Source organism: Nannospalax galili, unplaced genomic scaffold (assembly GCF_000622305.1).
Source record: "Nannospalax galili isolate Female #2095 unplaced genomic scaffold, S.galili_v1.0 scaffold406, whole genome shotgun sequence".
NCBI lineage: Eukaryota > Metazoa > Chordata > Mammalia > Rodentia > Spalacidae > Nannospalax > Nannospalax galili.
In genome coordinates, this window is record NW_008357033.1 from 3,426,472 (window position 1) to 3,442,832 (window position 16,361).

The window sequence follows — 16,361 nt, forward strand, 5'->3', positions numbered from 1 at the left end:
CCCACGAGTGAGATGGAACTACTACTGTTCGGATCCCTATACATTCTTCTTTATGCCTTCAGCTAACCCTAATCATCATCATTCTAAACACAGGGTCCCACTTCTTCTTGTTTCCCCTTCACTGGAGATCTTGTGAACCTCCTCCAGATCATCAAAGATTCTGGGTGCAGGCAGTTTGCATGGCTGTGGAGTCTCACACCTTCCAAATGAAACATCATTTCCTATGCATGCTGGGGCATAAGTGGACCCCCCAGGACAAGCCCCAGGGAACCATGCCAACAGCAGCAGCTCACTCACCTCCTCATTCTCAATCTTGAGCGTGGCCAGCCTGGACTGCAGCTGGTGGTACCGCATGAGCAGCTCCGTCTGGACCGGCTGCTGTGCACTGACCTGGCACACCTACAGAAAGAAACCCTGTCAGTGCAGCTGCCCATGACCTCCTCCACCCACATGGAGCCAGGGTGGGGGCTACCATTAAGATTCCGCTCAATGCCCAGGACACAGCAAGAACAAGGGAGCTGCCCTGGGTCACCCATCTGAGACACAGTAATGGCAGTACCAGATGGGAGCTAGGGTCTTCCTGCCCAGAGTCCACCCTCCTGCCATGGCCAGGGTGGCATCCCAGTCACAATCTTCCGCATTTGTGCAGCACTTGTGGGTTTACAAAGAGTTTTGACATAATCTAGGCCAAACTAATCTCAAGGCAGGAAGTTGTAAGAAAGCAACTTCTTGAGCAGCCAGTAGAAGTTACAACAAACCAAAAGCAGTTAGCAAGTGCTTCCATGACCACAGGAACACATAAAGATACGTCAAAGAGACAACTATGGCAATCACATGGTTGGCCCTCCATGTCCATGAGTTCCATGGCCACAGATTCAGCCAAACAAGGACACAAAGTATACATGGAAAAAAGTTGTCTCTGGACTGAACATGGATGTTTTCTCCTTGTCATAGTACACAACAATGCATGGCATTTGCATAGCATTAGGTATTCTAAGTAATGTAGAGATAATGTCAAGTATGCAGTTCTTTGTAAACACTGCTATTTTATATAAGTCACTTAAGCATCCTCAGATTATAATATCCCTAGAGTATCCTGGTACCAGTCACCCATGGATACCAAGGATAACTGTGCTATTCTCCCTGAACCATCCTATCTAAAACTGTTATGACCTGTGGGCTAGCTACTTGGCATGCTCTGGTATCTCACCCTTTCCAGGATCATAAGACTAATAGGGCTCCATTGGTGAGGTACTTACTCACCACTAACTCAGCAGCCCAAGCTTCATAGTAGCCAGTGACAGTCCCAGGGCCAAAGGGAAGACCCGAGGCAGGCTACCTCAGGAGGCACAACATCACCCTGCAGAAGTCCTCTCTCATGCAAATGAAGGAAGTGGCAAAGCCATATGGAAGGTGCAGCCACTTCTGTCTTCTAAGATGCCTTCTCTTCATCAGGTGTCACAAATAGCCCAGCTGAGCTCCCTCTGGGCTTCAGAGGCTGGCTGCTTCTACTCTTCTGTTGTCCTGTACCTATCTATTCCCTAACTCCCAGAAGGAAGAATGACCTAGAAGTATAGGGAGCTATGTTCTACATCACAGATTTATAGACCACGAGGACAGTCAAGTGTCTTCTCCCATTTTTTTTTCATCCTTAAGACTACAGCAAGGATCTGACCAGCATAAGGATAGAAGGAAACTCAGCTGTCTGGTGTATCAAGGGCTCACAGTACTAGAAAAGGCATTGTGTGAGGGCATCTATTGAGACAGAAGACTGTTTTTAGGTAGACTGGAGCATCCTTGAGGACTTCTAGACAAACCTACGAGGCAGCCTAAGGAAATCCAAGGTCCTATAATTCTTCAGATGGTAGACTTGAACCAACAAAGCAAGGGTATCAGCTGAAGAAGTTCAGGAATCAAGAGCCGACCTCGGACCCCTGAGGTAAATACCCTGTATGTGCACCCAGGGCTGGTGTTCTCCCACAATGCTCCAGGAGCATGGGGGAAAAGCAACACCTATGGTGTTAATGTGCACACCCCTCCCTACAAAGTTCAGGTGTGGGAAATTTATCCTCAAAGTCATGTGCAAATGGCAGTTGGAGTTGGGGCTGCTGGGGAGTGACTAGGATTAGATGAGTTTCTCAGAGTAGACTCCTCATGAGGGCATTTGTGGCTTTGTCAGAAGAGGAAGAGAGACAGACCTGATTTAACACTTTCTCTGTCTTATCATGAGGTACCTTTACAGTGTCATGATACAGAAGGAGGGCCCTTGCAGTGCCAAGCTGAAGGCAGTGCCATACTTTTGGACCTCCTAGCTTCCAGTTCTGGGAGCTAAAGAAGCCTCAGATTTGGGAATTTTGATTTGGCAATGGAAACAGAACTAACACATCCAGCCCTAGGCAGGGATCTAGCAGGAAACCTACCTCATCCCCCATGTGAGGCTGGAACTCAAACTTGAGTGGAGGGCAGAAGACCTGGTTGCACATGTCCATGACTGTGTGCTTGTCACTCCGGGAGTCCAGGTTGTCCACTGCATTCTCAATAACATCTAGACCCTCATGTCTGGAGGTTTCCAGGTTATATTCTGCTGAGAGGTAGGTCCGGAAAGTGCGGGCCAGGCTGGCATGAAAGCCCAAGTCACAGCACTTGGGAGAGGCAAAGACAGGAAGATATGGGTGAGAGCTAGGATGGTGGTGGTAGATGGTAACCTATGGTCATATCCCCCCCCCATTCTAGAGTGCTTTGGAGTCCAACTGAAAAAGCTGTATCACAGCCCCCAGAGTTAGCCAAGGACTGAAATTTGGGTAACAGCAATACTTTTCTCCCCAATTCACCACACTCTTTCATCCACAGGCTTTCTCACACATGCTCTCTGCCTCAAATGTTTTCCCTTTGTTTTTACCTTATTGGTTACTTTTGCTGGAAGCCTTCCTTAATGTTCTCCATTTTGGTCAGGTGTCCCTCACTCCAGGGTCCACATATCCTCCACCTCACTCACTGTGACCTTTGCCATTTGGCACTGTAATTTCCTATTAACATGACCTCTGCAGGGCATGTTCCATGAGGCCTATTAGCTCTTGCCCACAGCTATACCTCACCTCAAATCCTAGACTCACAGCAGGTACTTAACACTTAAACACTTGGCAAGCAAACAGATGAAAAGGCTGAAAGAGTCAAAAGGAAAGGTAGCAAAGAGGAGGGGGCCAGCCTTAGGCCATTGAAAGGCTCAGCAGCTCCCCCTTGACTTCTAGAATAGGATACACAGGGCCAGCGGAAAAGGATCCAGAAACCAATATACAAACTTTACTAAGCACCTATGAAGCTGGATTCCCCATCTGCATAGGAAAGGAAAAAGGAGAGAAAGAGTCCTATCTTTAACATGGGTGACAAAGATTCTCTCCACATCACTGCCCCTCACAATGACCTTCTTCAAGCCTCCAGTGAGCCCAGCTCAGCTGGCTCCCAGAGTCAGTATTCCACTCTTCAATGATTAAACTGCCTCATTCTTCCCAGGGGAACATCCCACAGCAAACTTCCATATCCTTCTATCTCTTTTTTAGGTCTTCATTCCCAAAGTGTGTGCCTGGCCAGCTGACCCAAGGGTACTGAATGTATGACTACCTCTTTTTTTTCCTGTACCAGCAGCCCCTAAGTGTGAATTGTGGACAGTTCTCCCATGTGCCCTTACACCCAGTAGGTGCCCTGATGTAGAGAAGGGGACTTTGGAAGATGGTATTGAAAATCTAACTTCCCAAGCCATGCAGGACCCACCATAGTTCACTTCCACCTGTGGAAGTCATGACCATGAGATAATTCATGTCGCCACCCCAAACAGTTCCAGTCCTTCTCCAGCAGGGTTCCAAAAGCTTGGCCAGCCCACATGTCAGCTGAGCCCCATGGCCAGCCCTGTTTCCTCTCAGCGAATGAGATGCTCCAACCTGGATGTGGCTCCACCCATCCCCAGGGTCCCCAGGGTACTCACATCAATGAGATCAGAGACATCATGGATATAGTATTTGCTTATAGCTGCATTGGTGGCTGCCAGATTCAGCAAGTAGTCATTGCGGGCTTTTGTGCACTTGAGCTTGTTCTCAGAATATTTGGCCTGCCTCTGGAGGGAGAAGAGGTAGACATCAGATCCAAGCCAGCCAGGGGAACGATCTGTGATCTTCACAGGAATGCCTGCTAATAGGCCCAACCTCCCACCTATGGGATGCCTCTGTGCCGAGATATGCATATGGACCCTGTATGCAATGCACCTTGCACGACACAGGTGAAGTCAGTGATGATGCCATCTGATTGATATATAACAGCCTTTACGTGTTCTTTACCAAGTAGAGCACAGATAAGGCATCCCACCCTCAGCACCCTCCAGGGGCTTCCAGAACTGCTGCAATGGCCCAGAGGTCCTTCATGATCTGGCCCTCAGCTACTTCTCCAGTCCTATCTTCCTAGTGTCCCCTCACCAGTTCTTTTGTCTATCCTTAAAAGACCAAGTTTACATCTGCCTTGAGTCCTTCAGACTCCTCATGGTCACACTGCTGCACCTCCATGTGTCTGCTCCTTCAAGTCACCTGGGTCCTTATCCAAGGTGACAGTCACACAGGCTACTGAGAACAGCCTTGATAGAAATGCACCCCTAGCATCTCTACTCCCTAGTGAGTTCTCTGGTCTGTGTTTTCATAAGAGCTTTGATTTCTTGTTGATTATCTATGCCCCCCACAAAAAGATGAATGCCATGAAGTCTGGGCTGTGGCCTACTTTGCTTTGGGTGGTAGATCTGTAGTACCCAAAACAGGCGGACCAAGTTAAGTCTTGGGTTATTTTTGAGGAAGGGAAAAGGGGAAACAGGGGTGGGAGGGAGAAGAAGGGAGAGAGCAAAAAAGAAAGAGAGGGAGGGAGTCTGAGTATAAATGGTAGAAAAGGTGGAGCAGAGCAGCTTCTTCCCTGGGCCAGCCCAGCAGGGAGGAGTGGAGAGTACCTGCTCCTTTCACTCTGTGTCCTGGTGCTGGGTCTCCTTAAAGAAGCTGTGCTCTCTCCCTTCAGCTAGGTGTGTTTTCCCCTTCCCCATTCCATAAGAAATCTAGCTTTGGAGTAGAGTGGCCGCATCACCAGCCTTTCAACTCTCTTTAGCGATCTTTTCTGGCTTGTGCCAGGTCCTCTTACACTGGGATCATTCAGTATATGTCTCCCAGCAATTATATCCTGTGCTAGCCAAGCACCCCAACCCCACTGAGAGCTTGGACACACCTGGTCCCTTTCCAGGGCAGCACTCTGACCCTGAGGCCACTCTCAGCCCTTCCTGGATTGACTTCACTTTACAATTGGAGAGAGCCATCATGGTCTTAATTGAACTCATCTCTTTATAGGTGAGGAAATGAAACTGAAGAAAAGCAGCTTGTCCAGGCCAAGTGGCTAATTAGCATACGGCTCTGCACCAGGAATGAGCCCCTTGGATCCCAGCCAGTATCCTCCATCCTTCTATTTCCCCCTACATCATAACCCAGTAATTCTCCATCTCATTATTTTCTTTATTTGTACTATATTCATAGAGCATCTATAAATTGAGAACATTTGCATCTCTGAGAAGCTCTGCACCTATGAGCACACACTTGTCATTCTCTTCTTCCTTAGCCCGAGTAGCATGCTGTCTCTGGGGATTCATCCATGCTGTGGCATGTATAAGGACTTCAATCTTTTTCATGGCTGAGTTATGTTACATTGTGTGGGTAAGACATTCTACTCACCCATCCATCAGTAGGCAAACATTCCAGTTATTTCCATCTTTGGGCTACTGTGAACAGTGCTGCACTAAGCACCCACAGACAATTTCCTGTATAAGTATGTCTTCACTTCACTGGGATAGGCACCCAGAGTGGTACTACTGAGTCACATGGTATCCTGGTCCATGTATACTAACATCTGAGGGGAGGCCAGATGACCTCCCACGGTGTCAGAATCATTCACATTCCCCCAGCAGGCGCCTGCATTTGCACATCCTCACTGCTGCTGCTCCCCATCAGCCTTTCTATTTCAGTCCTTCAAGTGGCTGAGAAGCAGTGTTTCATTATGGCTTCGATTTGCATTTCCTTAATCACTAATGATGCTGAACATCTTGTTCTGTATTTATTGACCACTTAGACATGTTCTTAAGAAATGTCTATTCAAATTCCTTGTCTGTTTTTGTATTGGGTCTCTGTTTTTTGGCTCTCTCTCTCTCTCTCTCTCTCTCTCTCTCTCTCTCTCTCTCTCTCTCTCTCTCTCTCTCTCATCTCCTCACTTTCAGTATGCACTGGAACTTTATTTTATGTGCTTCTATGTTTTCCAGTTTATCCAGATCTGTTGGGTTTTGCTCCACCTCAATCTATGATTTTCAGAACTGAAGGGTCCTATAATCACAGAATTAGGCTCTTAGAAGCCCAAATAAACATCTGGTGCAGTGGCTGGCAGTTATAAAAGAGATCTGCAAATGTTTCCTGGTGGCATGAAGTGGATGAGTACAGAGAATTCAACAAAACGATCACAGCCTTTGAAGAAGAGACTCAGAAGTCACAGATGACAGAAAAGCAGTCTGTATCCTGCCCTTCCAAATTCCCTGGCCACAACAGACATCATTAAGTGATCACAGCACCATTCCAACTAAACCTGGATAGGGCTTCGCAATCCTCAACAGAGCACTCTGGGCAGCCACTAACAATTGATCAAAGCTAACATGAGAAAGGAGACTTATTTGTGTCACAAATTGAAAACAGGGATTTGAAAACAGACTCAAAGAGGTGGAGAGTGTGACATTTAAAAGCACAGCCAAGTGGATGGAGAGACATTTAGTAGATAGAGGGCTTGCTGCACAAGCATGACGACCTGAGTTCAGATCCACAGTACTCATGTAAAAGGTCAGGTGTGGCAGCTCAGACCTCGAACCCTCCGGGGTAGGAGATGGAGATGGGGCTTTGTGGCCAAAAAATCTAGCCAGTCAGTGAGCTCCAGGTTCAATCAGGGACCTTGTCTCAAAAAGTAAGATGGACAGCAAAGACTCCTGATGCCAAACTCTGTCCTCCTATGCACACACGGGTAAGCAAAGCTGCACACACACAAACAAACCCAGTCCATTGGGTACCACATCTTGAGCTCCCTCTGTGCCTGCAAAAGGACTTGGCAGCCTGTGCACAGTGATTTTGAAGCTCTGGTCTTTGACTTCACCACGGTGGCTGCAAAATGGGCTCTTCGCCAGGCTCTCAAGTGTGCCCTAGAAGCCCAGAGCAGGCCTTGCCTGTTGAGACACACCGAGTCCCAATCAGTCCTCTACCTCAAAGTGGCCTAGGGAACAAGCCCACTAATGTCGGATAATTCCCGCTTGCCTGCCCATCTGAGGATATGTTTGCTGGGCTCAAATCCAGTCACAGTTTAGATTTCTTGTCAGCAAAGGCCTCTGCTGCCTGTTGCTTCTGGCAGTAGGCCAGGGTGATCGGCTGGAGGGCACATGCTGGCAGTATCACGCCCCTCACAAGTGGAAGGGCAAGGCTGTAGCTAAGCACATGGCTCTCTCCTGACAACCCTGGCTCCCCTTACCTTTTCCTTCATCTTCTCAATCTTTTTTACGGAGCTGCGGCGCTGGGGCCGGTCCTCATGCCTGAGCAGGTTCATGCTGAGGTCTCCTGACTTGTTGAACTGCTTCTCCTCCTGCTTCTCAGCCTCCTTCAGCTTGGTTTCTGCACTGATGCTCTCTGCATGGTACATGTGGTAGGTTTTCATGACCTGGAAACACATAAGTGGGAGAAACAGCAGCCTGTCACAGCCCAGCATGGTCTACCCTGTGGCTCCTGGCTGGACTCCAAATTGTCACGGCTGTCCCTGCCTCCTTCCCATGACAGGCTGAGCACCCTAACTTTTTTACTTTTGTGCAGGCTCTCTGAGGACTGGAAATGAAGATGCTCATTATGAATACCATGATTCATATACCATGGGTGACATAATCATTGCCCTCATCATCATCATCATCATCATCGTCACCAACATCACCATCTGTGAGACTCTGTTAAGTGTCAGGCATGAGCTAGTAATGGGGAAATTAAGAGGATTCACCACAGCCCACAGGTGGTATGGTCAAGCTTGGTCCTTGTTAGCTGTCCTCTCTAGGCCTGCTAGCTGTGACCCATCCCTTCCCCATCCCTTCCCCAATATCCGTGGGAAAGATCGATTCTCATACTCATGGGATTTTCTTGGGGAACCTCCTTCTTATGGCAAATCATTCTTTCAACTATTTCCTTGAGTAAGATAGGCTTTGCAAATGGCTCTGTTATTGTAACCTAATAGGTACTCTGTGCTCCCTGGCATACACTCAGCCTTGGCTATATAAAGAATTCCTATGAAACAAATTCTACTTTGCTACTTGACTTCAATAACAAAAACGGGGTATTATTAAAGCAAGGGGAAAATCTGAGCCTGAAGTTTTATCCTGAAACCTTTTCCAAACTTGCAAAGCAATCCATGAACATAAAATGTAGTCAGCACTTCCTCACAGATCTTGAAGAAAGCTCTTCTCTGCAGCCCACCCATGAGGCTCACTTGCAGTTTCCTTAAAGCCCCAAGAAACCCCTTCTTGTTGACTGTATCCACTCCCTATACCAGCTCCAGTAAGCTCTTTGCATACAACTGCACATGCCATAAAGTGTCTTACTGGTACATTCCAACATCTAGTGTCTGGAGGAATGGCAAGTAAGTAGAGCTGCTGGACCACGGTTTCCAGCAACAAAATGTGGTGAAGAGTCAGGGGTGCCTGCTCTGTTCTGTCTCAGGGTGTCTACCTTTCCCTTATTGATGTACATCCTGTCCCTCTATACTCACAGACACCTAGGCAACTGCTGCTGTTTATATCCAGACCCTACCCTTCCTGGGTCATGATTCCTGCTACATGCCCTTTTCCACGTTTGCTTTTGGGTGTCCTTATCTCACCAGAAGCTTATCATCTGTGTTGGGAAGTTCACAGGGAAGAAAAAAAGCATTTATCTTTGTGCCTAGATCTTCCTGCTCAATCATCCATGTATACATCTGTCTAACAGGGCTGCATCCCAGCTGGGTGTTCCCACTTCCCACATTTTCTTCTGCCCCAATTTCTTTCCCCCAACTTTGCATCATTTTCTTTCACTCTTTTTGAGCCACACAATGTTCCTTCTGTGCCTCACAAGCCAAACTTCCCAAGATCCTCCCTGGACTATTCTAAGATTCCTATGCATGAAGAACATGGCCCGGAGAACCCCGGGGCCCAGCTCTCTGCAACCTTGGTTATTGCTGATCCCTAGGATAACAGTGAATTGAATTGCACAGGGTGACATGTCAGAGTTTACTTGGGGGATTCTCTGAAATGAGTTTATTTATACCAGAATCCTCAATGCTACCCTTATGTAACTATAGTCGTCCTTTGGTATTCATGGAGGGTTCATTCCCAGAATCCTCCACAGATGCCCAAATCTGCAAATGCTCAAGTTTCTTATTAAAAAAACAGAAGCATATTTGCATAAAGCTTAAGCATGTCCTTCTGTAGACTTTAAGTCATCTCTAGGTCACTTACAACACTTCATAGAATGTAAACACTGTATATAGTTGCTATAGCAGGCTGTTTAGGGAATGATTACAAAAAGAAAGTCTGTAATGTTCAGTACAGACATAATTTTTCCTGAATATCTTCTGGGTAGTTGAATGCATGGATACAGAACTCATAGATACTCTGGACCAACTGGACCTGAGACCTGGGCTTCAGAAAAGGAAGCCTTAGCTCATTTTGCTAGAAGAATCGTTGCGAATTCAGGATGTATTAAGCCATATTTAAACTTACCTACCACTTCAAAGTTCACAGACATCTATTATTCACTTCTATTGCTGGAAGATTTCAGACCATCCTTTGTCTAATACTGGGGGTGGTGTGATAGCAATTACAACAATGACAGCAGCTGAGGTTTGCTAAGCAGGTGCTATATGCCAAGCCTTGGTCTAACTGCTACAAGCAGTGCATCACTCATGAAAACCCTGTTTGGCTCAGCAGTTAAGAGTGTTTACTGTTCTCCCAGAAGATTCATGTATGGTTCCCAGCACCCTTGTAAGGCAGCTCACAGAACCTGTAACTCTAGTTCCAGGGGACCTGATGCTCTCTTCTGGCCTCCACAGGCACCTCAACACACACACATACACACACACACACACACACACACACACACACACGCATCTTTAAAAAATCCCTATGAAACAGGCACCCCATGATCCCTGCTTTACAGGTGAGGATCTGGATAGTTCAGTAAATTTCTCAAGGTCAAAACATGACCAGTGACAGAGTCAAGACATTGTTTATAATCATAATTCCTGTACTAGAGCAAAGACAGGTCGCCATCAGGTATCACTATGTATTTGCATGCATGCATGAATGAATGTGTAGCTGGATGGATCGATGGATGTGGTTGGATAGATGGGTGAGTGGAAGGATGAAGGGATGCATGGATAACGATGGAAGGGAAAGAGATGAAAGAGAGAGAGGAGGGCAGGAGTGTGAGATATGCAAGATACAGTTCTACTGCCTCTAATCTGACATTATTTGGGGATTAGGAGATCACCACACCCTTAGTCATTAAATATTTATTTAGTTCATTGTGTCACAGGTTCTATATTAGGACCTATACCAGGAAATGCTATAAGGTGTAAGACATATGGAGTCTCATAGAATATATACATCACAGGGACATGGGCTATTTTAGAAGCTACTATCACGGGTGTCGTGAGCACTGTGATGAGGGGAGTGCAGGTGCTACAGGATGACTTCCTAGAGAAGTGATAGCTAAGCCTAGCCTTGAAGGAAGAGTCTCTTTTATCTGCTTGAACAAGGTTTGGAGCGTAGACAGGGTCGTGGATGAAGGGACATTTAACCCAGGAGACGCAGGACCAAAACAGGGCTAAGAAATAGCTTATGCATAGAAGAGTATCAGGTGACTGGTCATCACAGCCACTGCCTTATTTCCCCCCACCCACCCCTGGCCTCCTGCTCTACCTCGATATCCCCTCAGCAAACATCTGTTGTTTTTCTCTGCCCAGGCTCATTCAGTCCTCCTTCTCTAGTAATAGCTTCCTGATTTTCTTTGAGGAAATTCCCTAAATTCCCCTCCATTTTTCTCAGTCCATGAAGTTCGTGGGAAACTGACATTACCTCTAACCCTTGGCAGTGGGCATGAAACACAGGCCTGCCAATTGGTAAATATTATGGCAACCTGGTCATAATGACTGGGGGTTCATGATCTCAGCCAGACCAATCAGACCAATCAGATGCAACTCTAAGATTTTGCTGGGAACACTGAGAAGAGAGCCACTGTGGCATTAGGAGGAGGGAGGCCAGTCGAGAGGGGGTCAGCTTGATAGGAGGAGCCTGAGAGATTACAAAGCCCATAAAGAGGAAAACAAAACCAAAGGGAGGAGCTACAGGCTGGTATCCAAAGAAAATGGATAGATGGATAGATAATAGATAGGTAGAAGATGGCTGAATGGGTGGGTGGATGATAGATGATGGGTAGGTGGGTAGGTAGATGGATGAATGGTTAAGTGGAAGGAAGAAAGGGAAAGAGAAAATGAGGGAGGGAAGGAAAGGAAAGAATGGAGGAAGAGAGGGAGGGAGGAAGGGAGGGAGATAAAGCCAGGGAGGTGAAGTTCTATTACTTCTGATCTAGTGAGTGTGTTGAAAAGGTAAGGATATGCCTGAGCCCTGTGCTTGTCATCCAGTAAATAGTCATGTTCATATAGCTGGTGCTGTGACTTGAATGTGTCCCCCAAAGCTCAGGTGTTGTGACGTTTATCTCCCATGCAATAACTCTGAGAGGCGATTAACGTGGCTACTGCAGGAGTGGATTGGTTATCACAAGAGTAGATTTGTTATAAAAGTGAGTTTGGTCTCCTCTCCTGCTTTTGTGTTGGTCTTTTCTTTTTGTTTCGAGTAGCTGGGATTACATTACAGGCCTGTGCACCCCCACCATCCCATTTTAGGAGGTACTGGGGGTCAAACCCAGGGCCTCTGGTATGCCAGACCAGAACTGTACCCACTGAGCCACATCTGCAGCACCTGGTCTCCTGTTTTCTGCCATACATGATAAAACAAAAAGCCCTCACCAAGTATTAGTGTCATGCTTTTGGACTTCCCAGATTCAGAACCTTAGGCCAAACAGCCTCTATGCTTTATAAATTGTCCAGTCTCGGGTACTCAGTTATAACATCACAAAACACTAAAAAAGCCCATCTTTACTGGATTCCTGACCCTTGTCATTAGATGAGTCTCAAAAGGTAGAACTTTCAGCTCCTTAACTATGCGTATCAGTCCTGGTCTCAACTGGCCAAGCTGAGGGTAGTGATCCATGAGTAATGCTGGTTGGCAGAGCAGAAGGATCCTCCTCCCCGATGCCAGCAGCTGCCTCCCTGCTGTTTCTTGTTGCCCTTGCCCCTCTCCACATGTTCTGATAACACATGAACACATGCCCTTGCCCCTCTCCACATGATGCCACCTCATCTCTGTATTCTTTCTGATGTCTGAAGACTTCATTAGGTCACCCCACTTCTCACATTCCCTCACACTGTGTCAGATCCCCACAGAGTTGCCATCACAGTGTCCAGCCACATCTCATCATCTACACACAGATGAGCAATGTGAACATTTGGGTGAACAAGCACCTCATGGGAGAGCTAGGAGAGGAGAGGAGGCTGCCCAGAGGAAGGATTCAACTCCCCATTCCTCTGAGCTGCAGTTCTATCCCAAGGGAAAAGGTGTGCCCACACCCAACATCCCCAGTCAGCAGGTGATAGCCTGGAAAAACACTCTCACTCTGAGTCAGCCCCTTGTGGGCAGGGTGGCATGAAGGCAGACGCTCAAAAGAACCCCCCAAGTTCTCAAGCCCCACTCCTTCATTTCTCTAATGTGGTGACCGAGGACCAACTCCAGCTAAACATGTGGTAGGGTGATTACTTGTGTAGACAAGATGACTTTCATCATTGCTGGTATGTTATGAACTCCCTTCAGTGCTCTGGGAATCCTTCTGGTGCATCTGGGGAAAGTCACAGCCTGGCACTAACGCATCTTTAAAGCCTGTCTGCTGACTGCAGCCACCACCAACTGAGCAAGGCTGCTGGAGTGTCGTTGAAGTTATAAAAGCTGCCTTTCACTGCTCACATGAAGTAGCACCTTCTTCCAAAACAAATCTATAGAAATCCAATCAACCCTCAGTACCTAGGTTTCCACTTCCTCAGAGTCAATCATGTGCATAGATTTTCCTTCTCATTGTCCCCTAAGCAATATGGTATAGCAACTATTTGTATAGGGAGGATGTGTAGGTTCTACATAGGTACTATGCTGTTTTATGTAGGAGCTAAGCGTTTGCAGATTTTGGCATTGGTAGGGGTCCTGGAACCAATCCTCTGTGACTACTCAGAGACAACTATAGTTGACACATATTTATATAACTAATGTATTTATTTAAGAAGCTTAGAGTGGGTGCTTAAGCCCAGAGACTCTGGCACAGGCTCGGCCACTCCCCAGCTGGGTGACGCTTGGCTAGTACCAGCTTTCTCTGTGCCTTAGATCCACCATTGATCATAATATCATGGTAATAATGCCTCCTCCCACAAAAGGTTGTGGCAAGGATGCAATGAATTGGTACATCTGGAGCACTCAGACGAGGGCCTAGCCTATGGCCAGCACCATGTGTGGAGGAGACAAAACACTCAGTAAAAGAATCCCATAGCAAGAGGAACGAGGTGTGAGTCAAGTCACACATGTGCTGATTGATGGGAAAAAAATAGCTTTAGAAGGAGACTCCACTAACCAGAAACCAGTAACCTAGCAACTGAGGTGGTATGGGGGCAGGGAGAGTGCCAGGCAATGCAACTGAGGATGACTTACTTGAATGAATATTTTTGTAATCATTTCATTATTGCTGTTTTGTTGTTGTTTACGGAAAATGTGTATTTTCTATTTCTAAACTTAAAAAAAAATATTTTTTCTTTTTCCATTTTCATATATATCTGGTGTACATGCATATGTATGTATGTTTGCATATGTGTGGACATGTGTGTGTGCCTCCATGCAGAGGCCCAAGGTCGAAATAGGAAATCATCCACCTTATCCAATGAGGTAGGGTCTCTCAGTCAAGCCCAGAGCTCTCTGACAGGGCTAGTCTCAATAGGTTGCTCCAGGGATTCCCTATCTTCACCTTCCGAGACTTGAATTATAGGTGGGCCACCATATTCACCCTGAATTTACACAAGCTCTATGGAGCCAAACTTTGTCCTCAAGCTTGTGTAGTAAGCGTGTGACCTCTGAGCCATCCCCCAACCTAAGAAATCATGTTTAAAAAAGGAAGGTGTTGGGGCTAGAGAGATGGCTAGGTGGTTAACAGCACTGGCTGCTCTACTAGAGGACCCAGGTTTGGTTCCCAGCATCTACATGGTAGCTAAGGACTGTAACTCCAGTTCCAGGAGATCAGGCGCCCTCTTCTGGTATCTGTGGGCACTGCAAGACATATATGCACTGCACTACATACATGCAGGTAAAACATACACATAAAATAAAAATAAACAAATACGCTCCATCAGGGTAGAGGCTCGGAGCTCAGCAGACTGCCAGAGACTGCTGGGTTCTGGCCTCCCTCAGGCCTCCAACTACCAGGAGGCCTGAGAACCTGGGGACAGCCTGACAGACCCCGGATCCTGCCTCCACATGGTGGTGAGCTTCCCCTAATTGCGCCATACCATCCCCGTACCTGGGATTTTGTGAGGCCCCTCCCAAGGACCCAGGGCAGATCTGGCTTTGGTAGGCTAAGGCTGGGATCTCAGCAGACTTCAAAGTAAAACTAATCAGAAGAGATAAGGAGGGTCACTTCATTCTGATCAAAGGAACAGTTAACCAAGAAGATATTACAATCTTTAACATATATGCACCAAATTCTGGTGCAAAAATTTCATAAAAACAATACAACAGGACTTTAAAACACAGATTAACCCCAACTCAGTAATAATAGGGGACTTCAATACCCCACTGTCTCCATTAGACAGGTCAACTAGATAAAGAATAAACAGAGAGTCATCTGAATTAAATGATACCATACATCAAATGTACCCAACAGACATCTTTCAAATATTCCACTCAAGCTCCAAAGAATATACTTTCTACTCAGTACCACTTGGAACATTTTCAAAAATTGACCACATACTGGGCCACAAAACAAACCTCAACAAATACAAAAAAATTGAAATAATTTCATGCATTCTATCAGACCACAATGCAATAAAGCTCAAAATCAACACTGGCTTTCACTAACAACTTTAAATATCATTGGACTGAACTCCCCAGTCAAAAGAAACAAACTAGTTGAATGGATTAAGAAACAAAACCCATCTTTTTGTTGTCTGCAAGAAAATCACCTCACTTTCAAGGACAGGCACTATCTTAAGTTGAAAGGATGGAAAAAAAATCAAGCAAAGGGTACTAAGAAAAAAGCAGACATTGCAATTCTAATATCTTATAAAATTGACCTTAAACTAAAACTAATCAGAATAGATAAAGAGGGACACTTCATTCTGATGCAAAGAATCAACAAATCTAAGAGCTGGGTCTTTGAAGAGCTAAACAAGATAGACAGACCCTTAGCCCAGTTAACCAAAAGAAGGAAAGAGCAAATCCAAATCAAGAAAATCAGAGCTGAAAGGGGAAACATCACAGCAGACACCCAAAAGATCCAAACCATTATAAGGGAATATTTTAAAAACCTATACACTACTAAATCTGAAAGTCAAAAAGAAATGGATGGATATCTGAAATCATGGGAACCTCCAAAGTTAAACCAAGAAGAGATCAACAGTTTAAACAGACCCATAACATATAAGGAAATTGAAACAGTAATACAAAGCCTCCCAACTGAAAAAAGCCCAGGCCCAGATGGATTTACAGCAGAATTCTATCAGACATTTAAAGAAGATCTACATCCAATACTACTTAAATTATTCAAAATGATAGAAACAGAGGGAGAACACCCAAATTCCTTCATGAAGCTAGCACCACTCTAATACCAAAACCAGGTAAAGACACAACCAAAAAAGAAAACTATACACCCATAACCTTAATGAACATAGAAGCAAAAATTCTCAAGAAAATACTTGCAAACTGCATATAGACACATATCAAAAAGGTCATTCACCATGATCAAGTAGGCTTTATCCCAGAAATGCAGGAATGGTTCAATATATTCAAGTCAATAAACATCATTAATTATAGAAATGGGCTTAAAAACAAAAATCACATGATCATCTCAACAGACGCAGAAAAGGCCTTTAACACAATGTAACATCTA

At 45.7% G+C, this 16,361-nt stretch overlaps 1 protein-coding gene across 4 annotated transcripts in view; it reads right to left on the reverse strand.

Moving 5' to 3' along the window:
• The window catches only part of Srgap3 (SLIT-ROBO Rho GTPase activating protein 3), a 266,271-nt gene that overhangs the window by 68,231 nt on the left and 181,679 nt on the right, over positions 1 to 16,361 (reverse strand). For all 4 annotated transcript variants that reach the window (XM_008854812.3, XM_008854814.3, XM_008854813.3 and 1 more), the window contains exons 5-8: positions 7,567 to 7,752; positions 3,980 to 4,108; positions 2,421 to 2,642; positions 298 to 399 (exon numbers count right to left, since the gene is read on the reverse strand). In XM_008854812.3, coding sequence (XP_008853034.1) covers positions 298 to 399; positions 2,421 to 2,642; positions 3,980 to 4,108; positions 7,567 to 7,752 — 639 coding nt within the window. The remainder of the gene's footprint in view (positions 1 to 297; positions 400 to 2,420; positions 2,643 to 3,979; positions 4,109 to 7,566; positions 7,753 to 16,361) is intronic.